This window comes from Artibeus jamaicensis, unplaced genomic scaffold, assembly GCF_021234435.1.
Source record: "Artibeus jamaicensis isolate MK-2021 breed Jamaican fruit bat unplaced genomic scaffold, CSHL_Jam_final contig_3174, whole genome shotgun sequence".
Classification (NCBI taxonomy): Eukaryota; Metazoa; Chordata; class Mammalia; order Chiroptera; family Phyllostomidae; genus Artibeus; species Artibeus jamaicensis.
This window is the reverse complement of record NW_026521738.1, coordinates 4,509,679-4,522,601: the sequence shown is the minus strand read 5'-3', so window position 1 is coordinate 4,522,601 and position 12,923 is coordinate 4,509,679. Positions and strand designations below refer to the sequence as shown.

General features: G+C 36.1%; 1 protein-coding gene across 3 annotated transcripts in view; it reads left to right on the top strand.

The window, feature by feature from the left end:
• The window catches only part of EXOC6B (exocyst complex component 6B), a 563,620-nt gene that overhangs the window by 221,169 nt on the left and 329,528 nt on the right, over positions 1 to 12,923 (top strand). For all 3 annotated transcript variants that reach the window (XM_037126278.2, XM_053663391.1, XM_053663392.1), the window contains one exon: positions 9,752 to 9,820. In XM_037126278.2, coding sequence (XP_036982173.1) covers positions 9,752 to 9,820 — 69 coding nt within the window. The remainder of the gene's footprint in view (positions 1 to 9,751; positions 9,821 to 12,923) is intronic.

The following is a 12,923-nucleotide window of genomic DNA, read 5'->3' as shown; positions in this document are numbered from 1 at the left end:
TATGGCTGACCAGTGTTCCATTGTATACATGTACCACAGTTGCTTTATCCAGTCATCTTCGGAGGGACACATCAATTGTTTTCATGTCTTGGCCACTGTGAATAATGCTGCAATGATCATAGGGATGCATATATTTTTGTGAATAAATGTTTTCAATTTTTTCAGGTAGATACCCAAGAAGAGGGGTTTCTGGGTCGTATAGTAACTCTATTGTTAATTTTATGAGAAATCTCCATACTGTTTTCCATAGTGCCTGCTGTACCAGTGTACATTCCCATAAGTAGTGAATGAGGGTTCTTTTTCCTCCACAACTCATCCAATACTTGATATTACCTGTTTTGTTGGTAATAGCCATTCTTGTAGGTGTGAGGTGATATCTTATTGTAGTTTTGACTTGCATTTCTCTTAAAGCTTCCATCAATTTTGATGAATTCCTTTTCCTTTCCTGGTACAAGATGCTCTTGATTTACTCTAGGTTCTGCCCCAGCCCCAGATTCAGCTGTTTCTTCAAAGAGCTCTTTTCCCATTACTGGGGAACGGTATTTAGAAACTGGTATGTGGGCATTAGGTATGTTCCTTTGTGGACAGAGCAAAGAAATACACATGCCACACCAACACATAGACCGTTTTATGAATCGTGAGTTAAAACTAATGCTTCTAATTTCAACCTGATATTACAGGTAATATCTTCTCTTATTCTAGATTTGTATCCTTTAGAATTCAGGTTTCCAGAGTAACTATATATTTACTCATTTGTCTGATCATACATCATAATCAAAGTACTGGTAGTTCATCCATAATTGCTTTACAAATGTTACTAAAAGCAGTATGTTTATTAAGTTCAAGATTTTTTGCCAGTTCTTTTTATTCTACAATATATCCCACTGGGGCTATATATATAGGTCACAGTATTTTGTTCAGATGTTTCTTGGCTATTTTTTTCCTTCTGTGTAATTGTTACCAAATTGATGTATAATTAGGTTCACTTTTTTTGCATTATTTTTCACAGTTGCCTTCTTTTATTATTATTATTCACTATGTAAAATATGAACAGGGTTTAAAAGGCAAAATTATATAAGCTACGTCTAGTAAAACTCCATTTTTCTCTTGACCCCTTCCACTTTGTTCCTACCCACCCTTTGTGTATGTGTATGTACCCTTCCTGATTGACAGCTTACCCAACATGACTGTTAATAGCATAATATACATATATTTTTTGTAGTTACTTTTATTCTGAAAATATATCTTCATCAGTTCATAGAAATCTTGGTCATTTTACTTTTACTACCAGATGGTATGTCATTAACTGAATGTACTTGTATTTCGTTCAGCCAATCTTCTACATGTGGGTGTTTAATAATTTTCAATATTTTTCAAATGAAAATATAGTGTTTCAACTATTCAGTTGCTAGACTTAGTTAAAAATAATGCTGACAATACCAAATAAAGGGCAGATTGCAAAGCAGCTGGAATTCTTATACATGGCATTGAAAATGCAAAATAGTATGCGCAATTTGGAAAACAGTTTTGTAGTGTTTATTCATATACACTTGCCATATATATGATCCAGCAATCTCACTTCTAGATATTTACCCATTCACACAAAGCCCACACCTGAATGTTCATAGCAACTTTGTTCATACATTACTGGAAACAACCCAAGTGTCCTTCTGTGGGAGAGGGGATAAATTAACTGTGGTATATCTATAACTGGAGTGTCACCCTGAAACAGAAAGAAATGAGCTATAGGTACATGAAAGAGCACAGGTCTATCTGTGTTGAACCTCAAATGCAGTGTGTTAAATGAAAGAAGCCAGATCCAAAGGCTGCATAGCATCTGAATCTATTTCTATGGCACTTCTGAAAAGGGAAAACTCCAGGAACATAGAATGGGTCAGTGTATGCTAAGAGCTGGGTGTCAGGGAACAAACTGACTATATAGGGGCACGAGGGGATTTTGGCGGTGGTGGATCTTTTACAATGTAGTTTGTGCTGATGATTATAGGACTCTATGGATTTGTTGGAACTCATTGAATTATTCACTAGAAAGGGTATATTTTACTGTATGTGAAACACCTTAAACGTAAAAAAGTCTCAAAATAAACCCCCAAACCTGAGGTATATGTTCAGGGTAGATTCCTAGAAGCAGGACTATTGATTCACAGGGTAAGGGCATGTGTAGTTTTGTGTGATGTCAAATTTTGCTCCTTAGAGGTTATACCATTTCCTATCTCTCTGCAGCAATGTGTGAGCTGCCTATTTCCTGACAACTTTTTCAGTATTTTGTTAAGCTTTGAATTTGGGCCAGTTGCATAGGTGAAAAAAAATGGTATCACTGTTTACTTTTAATTTGCATTTCTATTACTATGAGTGAAATGTAGTATCTTATGTTTGAGGGCTATTTGTATTATCTCTTTTTTTTCAGTAAATTTTCTGCTCATGTATTTTGCCCCATTTTTAAATGATTTTCCCTTTGATTTTAATGACTTCTTTATATATTAGTTCTTTAAATATAATATTATAACATTTTCTGTTATTTTGATTAATTTTTCTTCCTCTCAGAACTTCTATACTTAATACCATATTTAGTTCTCATTGCCTTTTTTGCCTAACAGTTTACAATTTTTTAGTATATATATATATATTAAGACCATTGTTAAATAAAGACCAGCTGAACTTTTATTTCTCCAGTGTTTAGCTTTAGGCACAGAATTCTTGAGGGACTGTCTTTTGATTTTGGCCAGAAAGGTTTTTGCAGTGTCTCAGTGAAGAAAAATGGTGATTTTTTTCCTTATTTTCTTCTGCTTAGCGCAAACACTTGGTAATAATCTCTTTGGGGATTTCTCAAGAAGAATCCTAATGATTTGTGGGACACTCCAGAGCAAAATCTGGAACTTTCAGTCTAGGGCTCTGGTCAGGGTATTCTTATATGTTCAAGGCTCCAAAAATTCTTTATAGTTTTGCTAATTCTAGTCACTCAGAATCCTAGGCCTTCTGATTTGCTGATGTGTTGATGTTCAGTCCAGCTCTATGAAGGGTTCTTTCCAAATGAACTGTACCCTTCTTTTCTCTGAAGTTTTGGAAGCAAAGTAGGACAGAAAAGTAAGGTGGTAGAAAAGTTTGCCAGGTATTTTCTGGCTTCCAGACATAATATGAGCATCAAAATTGATCCTCTGAATGCAAAGGCAGTGCCCCTTCAGCTAATCATTTGTTGTTTTCTCCCTTCAGAAAGTTGCATGGTACATTTTAATGATCTGAGATCCAACTAATGCTCAGAAATGGCACCAAGTCCTTGCATTCATTTACTAATACCAAGAAGCTGTTTTGTGTAGAGTGGTAGTCAAACATATTTTCAAGAAGGAGAATGACTCAAATAATTAGTGAGAAACATTTAAATTCCTTGCAAACTTCTGCCATACTCTTTATGGATGATCCACCTACTTTGAAGATTTCATAAGAGAAAAATAAAAGGTCTGTATTTGTGTGTATCTCCTGGGACAGCTGTGCTAACGACAGGACTAGAGCTCACTAATGCATTTCTGTTTTCGTGCACCATCTTTATCAGCGGCGTAGTTAAATTTCTCAGTACATTTACTTCTACTCTCAAGTGGAGGGACGCAAGCAATCTTTTCTTGTACTCTATTCTTCTTTCCTAATGGTATACTTACCCAGTAATAAAGCAGGTAGGTTTATCAGGTTGTTACCTGCAATTACCGTATTTTTAGGACCATAAGACGCACCTAGGTTTTAGAGGAGGAAAATAGGGAAAATATTTTGAAGCAAAAAATGTGGTAAAATATTTAATAACATAAATAACAAAGGCTACACCCCATCCCCACACAGCAAGCCAGGTAAGCTACATTTGGACCATAAAATGTACCCCCCTTTTCCTCCCAAATTTTATGGCGGAGGGGTGGGGGGATTGTGTTTTATAGTTTGAGAAATGCAGTACTTTTTTTCCTACCTCCATTCATTAGTGAGTCTTTTAAGGTAGTAGAAATAGTTTCCAACTCCCAACTTTTTTTAGGGGGCATTTTAGTATTACAGAAATATTAAATGAATATATCTATAACATCTGAATGCCATTATTTATTTTAAAATTAAAATCTTTTTCTTCTTTAATAAATTAAATAATTTTCCTTATTCTGAATGAGAGGAGCTTACCCATTAACTTTTTCATTTTCAGAGACTTTGACCTGAACTAAGATATATTAGAAAAAAAGAAAAACATTATAAAAGTCAGATCCTGATTTTTTTGCAAGAATTTCCAGAATTAATAAAATTTAATTTTTGTGTTCCTTTTCTTTCTAGCCATCTAATATCCCCATTTCTACTTGTAGTTTTTATATCTTCCTCAAAATATATTGTCTGCAGAGGCTTATAAGACTGTTTTTCCACATGCCTTTCACTTTATAAATTTACTTTCTTTGTCTTCAGACTCTTTAGTCAGCTGTATAATGGTGTCCTTTGTTAGCTGGTATATTAATAGTACACAGGGTCTTTAACAACAGATGTTTTGCAGACAATAATTAAGAATTGCTTTGATGGAAGTTGTTAATATTTATCGTATAAATGTAAAAGTCATGTTGAAGCAGACAGATTAGCCTTCTACACTGGTACCTAGTGACACATGATCTCTAATGGATAGTGATTGTGTAATTGTAGAATGTAGTAGTTACCTTCCTTATATCTGTCTCTGAATGTTACAATCCAGACACTCCTGAATTCTTTTACTAGAATATTATTTTAACAGCCTAACATATATTATAATGTGCTTTCAGAGGTACGTTTCTTAGTTACAGAATCTAAAATCTTACTACTTGTTTTTCTGAAAATAAAGAGGTTTGAGCTGACAGAAGGCACTAACGCTCTCTGTGCAGAAACTATATAGGGAATTGGGTGGCTGCTGTCCTTGGTGATGAAATTATTTCATGTGAATTCATAAGGAAAAGAACTAGTTAAAAAAAGAATACTCTCGAATGTACTATTTGTGGCTATGATTAATATCTTCATAGATCTATTTGAACTAGAAAAACGCAGACTCCAGTATCTTAAAGTCTTGAGTTCCTGACTGCCAGGCAGAGGAAATGTTTAACTATTTTAATCGTGTTTCTGTATCTCAGAAAGAAAGCCCTTATGAGAGGAAATGACAACGTCCTACCACAAAGTTATCTCTTATCAGTTACAGTCTCAGTCAATAATGATTTGTCAAACTTGGACATGTGTAAAATGCAAGAGCTGTGTTATTTACTTTGGAAAGGAAAAATTAGATGAAGCTGATAATGACAGAGTCATGGCTTTTGTTAGGAGACAGAAACCATTAGAGACAGTCATTGTTAGCTTAGGAAAGTGTCCTTGGACCCCTCCCTCTGCCCCAGCTGAAACCTAAACCTGCTCGAATCATTCTTGCAACTTGAGGGAAGGGAGGGGCAAAGGAGGGGAAGAAGAATGAAGACAGTTTTGACAGAGATTTAGCATTTTAAATGGAGAGCAAAAGGTGGACCTGAAAACAGGCCCGTGTGAGTCAGAAAAACTGTCTTTTGTTCTCTTCCCCACCCCATTTATTTAGACTTTTGAAAGTTCGTTGCTTATCCTTTCAAACGTGTAGCATTCCTTCACGTGCAGTGGAGGTTGCTCTCTTGCTTTTGCCTTTCCCTAGATGTGATTCTTTTTCATTAGTGAAAATAGAGAAAACACATCTAGCTGAAAGCAACATGAGTCAGTGCATGCTTTACATGCCTTTCTCCTCACAGCACTGTTTGGTTCCTCGCAGTTTTCCTGGTGCTCCTCACAGGAGGGAGCATAGAGGAAAAATGATTTCTAAATAGCAGACTATTTTGAGGAGGGAGGTAAAGTTTGTAAACTGAAGCCCCATTTTGCTCCATCTTGTCAAGATTTTTGTATATTGCTTTCAAAGCAGGCAGTCATGGGCTTAGGAGGACTTAACTGGACTATGATTTCAGAGCTATGAAACAATAAAGCTAGTATTTCCAGGTCAGGACACTTTAAACAGTTGGAAGTTGAGTATGATGACGTCAAGACAGCCTCCCAGAGAATAGGTTTGGTTGTAAAAATTTGGTGGAGATGATAGGAAAGACCTTTGTCTCCCCTGTGTGTGTGTGTGTGTGTGTGTGTGTGTGTGTGTGTGTGTTTAGTTGGCCCAGATAAACTGGTCTTATTAGTCCAGTAGTAAGAGGCCCTATTAGCTTATTCAGCACAGATTTATAGGGAAACTGCCCCCTGATGTGGATGTTTACTCTGTAAGGGTGGGTCCACGAGTGAAAGGATCAAGGCTCTGTGTAGAGAATGGCTTGAGGCACTTAGTTTCCTTTTGAATGGAACTGCAGCTCTGAGTCAAAGCAAAACAAAATAAACTGCGTGAAGAACATAAATACAAAGTTGTGATTAAATTTTTATTCAAAATTAAATAAGGAAATGTCTTTAACTTTTTGCAAGTATACTTATAATAATCATTATTATTAATCTTTATAATCATTAATTCTAAATAAAAGAAAAAAGTTTCATTTCCTATACAGATCAGATTTTTTAAATGTTTCTTTTTTCGGCTGCCTGTTTAATTTTTGTGTAGTTTAAATACAATTATAAATGAATTTTACTATTTTTCTTCTTTTGAGAGTGTGTTTCACTTAGCTGTAGTTTTCACTGGTAGACTCTGGTTTTCTGGAAAGACAAAATAAATTTCTTTAAATCTCCACTTCACAGTCAAAGAGGTGAGACTATAAAGGTGCTTTAGTGTTGCAGTTATTTCAAGTAAGTGTGCCTAAATTATCACATGCTGCTTCATTTTGAAACAGTTAAAAATGTTGCCTTAAAAATGTTAAGATGAAAATGAGTGTCTATTTGTACTCTTTTTTATTAAAGATTTTAATTATTTATTTTTAGAGAGAGGGCAAGGGAGGAAGAAAGAGGGAGAGAAACATCAAGGTGTGGTTGCCTCTCACATGCCCCCTACTGGGGAACTGGCCCACAACCCAAGCATGTGCCCTGACTGGGAATCCAAGCTGTGACCCTTTGGTTTGCAGGCCAGCATTCAGTCCACTGAGCCACATCAGCCAGGGCCATTTGTACTCTTAAAGTTACAGTTTTTATGTGCTTTTTACTATTATTTTTTTTAACTATATTTGCCTATAAACTGTTGTCTCAGTAATTTTGCTTGGGATGTTGTAGGATTTGAGCACCTTACCATCAATCTTTGGATTCACGTAAGAGTTTGTTTGAGTGCTTACATACTACATAGCACTATGAGATTCTTTTTTAAAAAATATATTTTATTGATTATGCCATTACAGTTGTTCTATTTTTCCTCTTCATTCCCCTCTACCCTGCACACCCTCTCCCCCACCATTCCCCCCTTTAGTTTATGACCATGTGTCTCAAGTTCTTTAGATTCTATATTTCCCCTACTATTCTTGCCCTCCCCCTATCTATTTTCTACCTACCATCTATGCTACTTATTTTCTGTACCTTCTCCCCACCTCTCCTCCTCCAACTCCCCTGATGCTAACCCTCCATGTGATCTACATTTCTATAGTTCTCCTGATCTAGCTGTCCTCTTAGTTCGCTTTTGTTTTAGGTGTGGTTCTTAATAACTGTGAGTTTGCTGTCCTTTCACTGTTCATGTTTTTTTATCTTCTTTTTCTTAGGTAAGTCCCTTTAACATTTCATATAATAAGGGCTTGGTGATGATGAACTCCTTTAACTTGACCTTATTGGGGAAGCACTTTATCTTTTTTTTCATTCTAAATGATAGCTTTGTTGGATAGAGTAATCTTGGATGTAGGTCCTTGCCTTTCATGACTTTGAATATTTATTGCCAGCCCCTTCTAATCTGTAAGGTTTCTGTTGAGAAATCAACTGATAGCCTTATGGCAATGGCTTTGTAAGTAACTGTCTCCTTTTCTGTTTCTGCTTTTAAGATTCTCTCCTTATCTTTAATCTTGGTAATGTAATTATGATGTGCCCTGATGTGTGCTTCCTTGGATCCAACTTCTTTGAGATTCTTTGAGCTTCCTGGACTTCCTGGAACTATTTCCTTTGCGAGACTGGGGAAGTTCTCCTTCATTATTTTTTCAAATTAGTTTCCAATTTCTTGCTCTTCTCCTTCTGGCACTGCTAAGATCTGGATGTTGGAACATTTAAAGTTTTTCCTGGAGGTTCCTAAGGCTCTCCTCATTTTTTTGAATTCTTGTTTCTTCATTCTGTTTCAGTTGAATGTTTATTTCTTCCTTCTGTTCCATATCTTTGATTTGACTCCTGGTTTTCTTTCCTTCACTGTTGGTTCCCTGAATATGGTGCTTTACTTCATTTTGGGTATGCTTCATTTTGTGACTCAGCTCAATCAAATCTGTGAGCCTCCTGATTACAAGTGTTTTGAACTCTGCATCTGATAGATTGGCTATCTATCTGTTCATCACCGAAGTCCTGTTTTTGAAGTTTTGATCTGTTCTTTCATTTGGACCATAATTCTTTGTCTCTGCATACCTGTTACATTTTAAGGGGCAGTGTCTTAGGTATTTGCCTGGGCTGGGCAACCCTGTCTGTGGGGGAGGGCTCAGAGAGGGAACTATGCGACTTGCTGGGCTCTCGTTCCACTGTCACTTCCGTCTCTTCCCACAAGAGGATTGCGCGCTTTCTGTTGCTGATTTGCAGGTGGGTGTGTTTGTGTACATTTTAGGACCCTGTGGGCCTCTCTATTGGACTCTCCCATGATACTGGGAGTTTCCCACTGCTGCAGCCCCAAACCCCACATTTTGACAGGAAGGGTTTTTTAGCCTTTATTTTCCCGCACTGAAACTTGGGGTTTTGTGTTCTGTCTTGCACTCCCTTTGTTCCTTTCAGCTTATCTGTGAATGAATTTGGGAAGCTGTGCAATCCACCGCCTTGCCTTGCCTTGCCTTGCCTTGCCTTGCCTTGCCTTGCCTTGCCTTGCCTTGCCTTGCCTAGCCTAGCCTAGCCTAGCCTAGCCTAGCCTAGCCTTGCCATAGTCCTCTCCACCCTGGCTGTCCTGCTGCCCATCTCAGCTCCTCCCACCAACCTGGATGAATATTTCTGTAACTCCTTGGTTGTCGGACTTCCATACAGTTTGATTTTCTGGCAGTTCTTGTTGTTCTATGCCTTTAAATTGGTTGTTATTCTTCTTTTGCTTGTAGGCAGCAAAGTTTCTGCCTACACCTCCATCGTGGCCAGGACTCTCTGGCTTTCCCATTCTTTATCTTAGTTTTCACATGGTCTCCCTTCTTTTCCTAGCATATTTCTGTACTTTGATTGTGTTCTAACTTAAATGGTCATGAATTTTTCTGCCTTTCAGAAGTTGGCTATAGGCCATTTAATTTATCCTTGGTGGCAAGTTTTGTTTTGACCACTAAAACATAGTTTTTTATGCAGACTATCATGCATCTAAGAATGCAAAGTCAAATTTTCAAAGGTACATCGTCACCTTCTTTTCCCTTTGCGGGACCAGTGACACCTGTTACTCTTCTCTGTTATCTGTCCTTCTGTGTTCCCAGCCTCGATGATATCTTCACAGTTTGTTAACCACGTGGTCAAAATGCCAAAACTAGGCTTCTGGGAGCATGGTTTGTTTGTTTGATTTGTGTTTCTCTTTCAGAAGCTAGAGCTGGTCTTTTTGTTTGTTTGTTTGTTTGTTTTAACAGTTGAGTAGTAAAAATGAATGCAGTTGCTTTTAATAGCTTTGTTTGAATATTTTGTGACAATCTTGATTGTTTTGCAGGTACCTGGGGCCCAAGATTTGGTGGATTTCTCTCCTGTTTATCGATGTCTACACATATATTCTGTCTTGGTGAGTTTTTTAGCCGGCTCTGCCTAATAGAGATATGCATTGAATTCAAACTCTGCTTTCTCATTTTTGATAATTTTTTGTGTTTATTATTAAGAGTAAGGAAAGAGCAACTTATTTAGGGAGTATTATTAAAACATCTTTTATTCTTGAATCTTTTACGTTTGCTATATAGTATGTTATAACTAGTAAATTAATTTCTATCAGTCAACATGTTATTGGATAATACCTAAAAATATTTGCACATTCAGATTTCAGTTCTGAATTTAATAATGTAGTTATTTAAGTAACAATAGCTAATCTTTACATATTAAAATGATATTTGTGAAAGCAGTGTTTTATTCTTTCTTACAGTTATTCTCTTTGTCATACAAAGCAGGTGGAAAGAAGTACTGCTTTGGGGGAAATCTTATGTGTATTAATGGTACTCTCATAAATGAAGTAGAACTCATCTGTATCTTGGTAGTACACCTACATGCAGACACACAGATACATACAAAGTCAGTCAAAAAAATGAAACATTGAAATTAAAGTACCATTAAAGACAAATTGATGAGAGAAGCCCACTATGATTATTTTTAATAGCAAAGTTCAGTGAAGTTTCTATCAAGTTGTTATAAATATAATGCTAAGCAAAGTAAGTCTGAGTATATCTTATTATCCAGTCTGTTATTCATTTGCCTCCTTCATATATTAAACATGGTGTCACTTGGTCATGATGCCAGACAGTTTGGGACTGGTCTGTGGACACCATGGCCTGCAGCGTTTCGTGGTGCTCTCCAGTAATTTGAGAAAAGGCCTAGCAGTCCTGTGCTGTCTTCTCCTTGCTCCTCCAGTGCCCTCCTCCCCTCTCCTAGTCTCCCTCCCCATTCTCTTTTCCATCTCTCATTCCTTGCTCTCTCTCTCTCTATATATATATATGTATATATATATATAAAGATGAAGCAGAATATAATTGAGTTGTATCATGACATTTAGAGTAAGTAGACAGTTTTTTTCAATTTAATGTATAGATAATTAAAGAAATCATATGTATCTTAATTTGTGGCACACTATTATTGTTTCACACAAGGCTGTCATTTATGTTTTATTTTATCATTTTTTTCCATTCATCTCCTACCCACAAGCCCACTTGTCTCCTATCCCCAACTGACTGTAATGTGTTTAATTTATGGTCATGGTTATGCTTGTGTCCTTGAAAAATGGTGATTTTTGTATATGAAAGTATTTTCAATCTACTCAGATGGTGTTGTCATATGGATCTAGTTCTATTTCTTGTATTTTTTAAGTTCATCACTATTGCCAATATCTATCCTTGTTATCATCTCTATATGTAACTCATTGCCTTGTACTTCTGCATGATAGTAAATTGATGGTTTATATTTGCTGTGCTTTAATTATCTGTTACATGATGATTAACATTTAAATTGCCTCTAATATTTCTTGAGTAACAAATATGATCCCCTGGACCTCTATGTAAGTTTCTATGGTTTCCATGCCTAGGAGTAGAATTTCTGGGCATAAGGTATATGTATAATATTTAATTTCACTAATTTTTAATTTTTGTTAATCTGATGAATATTGAATGATACCTTTTTGTTATAACTTACGTTTCTCTGATTACTAGTAACATTGTGCTTTCTATCGACTTACTAATCACTTAAGATTAGTCTTTTCTAAACTACCCAGTCTTTAACCTTTTTCAATTTTGTATTGGATTTCTTTTTTTTTTTCTTCAGTAAAACACCTAGATCATTACAAATTTTTTCTTCTGAAGTGGCTAGTCTGTTACATGTAGAAAAAAGGTGAAAAGATATTTTTTGTTTCGTTCGTTTTGCAGTAATACCTTTTTAACAATTAAATTAATGAGGGTGGCATTGGTTAATAAGATTATATATGGTTCACGTGTACATTTCTATGGCACATCACCTGTATATTTCATTGTATGCCCACTACTCAAAGTCACATCTTCTTTGGTCACCAAATGTTTGGCCCCCTTTAACTTGTCTTCTTCCCCGGTTCTTTTTGGTAACTACCGTACCATCATGTATCTCTGAGTTTTCGTTTTCCTGGTTTGTTCATTTGTTAATTTCAGTTTTTATATCCCATGTATGAGTGAGATCATATGATTCTTAATTTTTTCTGTTTGACTTATTTTTCTTAGCATGATGCTCTCAAGATTTCTTGTTTTAGTTTTCATTTTTTATTTTTTGCTGGAAACAGAAATTTCTTGTACATGGTAGATAATTGACTATTTAGGATGTTGTAAATGTTTTTTATTACAGTTTGCCAGCGTACACTAGACTATGTCTGTTACTTGAAACAGAAATTATTGATTTTGCTATAAACAAGTCCATTAATTTTAACCTTATATATAGTTTGTATTTTTGTCTTTATTAGATACTTCTTTTCTATTCTGATGTCATAGGCATTCCCTTACATTGTCTTTTACATTTTACTATTTACATTCTGATCAGTCTTGGCTTCTCCATGGTATGTAGTATGAAGTATGGTTCCAGTAATTTTTTTCTATATGATGAATTCAGTTTTACCAGCCCCATCTATGGTATGATTTGTACATCACCAGTGATTCCTGGCAGTATCTTTGGCATACAGTGAATGTCCATGTTTACATGAATCTGTTTCTCAGCCCTATATTTGGCTTTGTAATACATGTACATAAGTGATAAAAGTGCCTTCTCACTTCTATTTTATTTTTATTTTTTAAAAAATTTAAATTATTTTAAAAAGATTTTATTTATCTTTAGAGGGGAAGGGAAGGAGAGAGGGAGAGAAGTATCAATGTGTGGTTGCCTCTTGTGCGTTCCCTGTTGGGACCTGGCCTGCAACCCAGGCATGTGCCCTGACTGGGAATCGAATTGTGATCCTCTGGTTCATAGGCCTGTGGTGCTCAATCCACTGAGCTACACCAGCCAGAGCTTTTTAAAATTTTTAAAATATTTTATTTATTTTTAGAGATGGGGAAGGGAGGAAGAAGGAGAGAGAAACATCAGTGTTTGGTTGAGTTTTGTGTGCCCATGCCAGGGACCGAGCCTGCAACCCAGGCATGTGTCCTGACCAGGAATTGAACCAATGACCCTTTGGT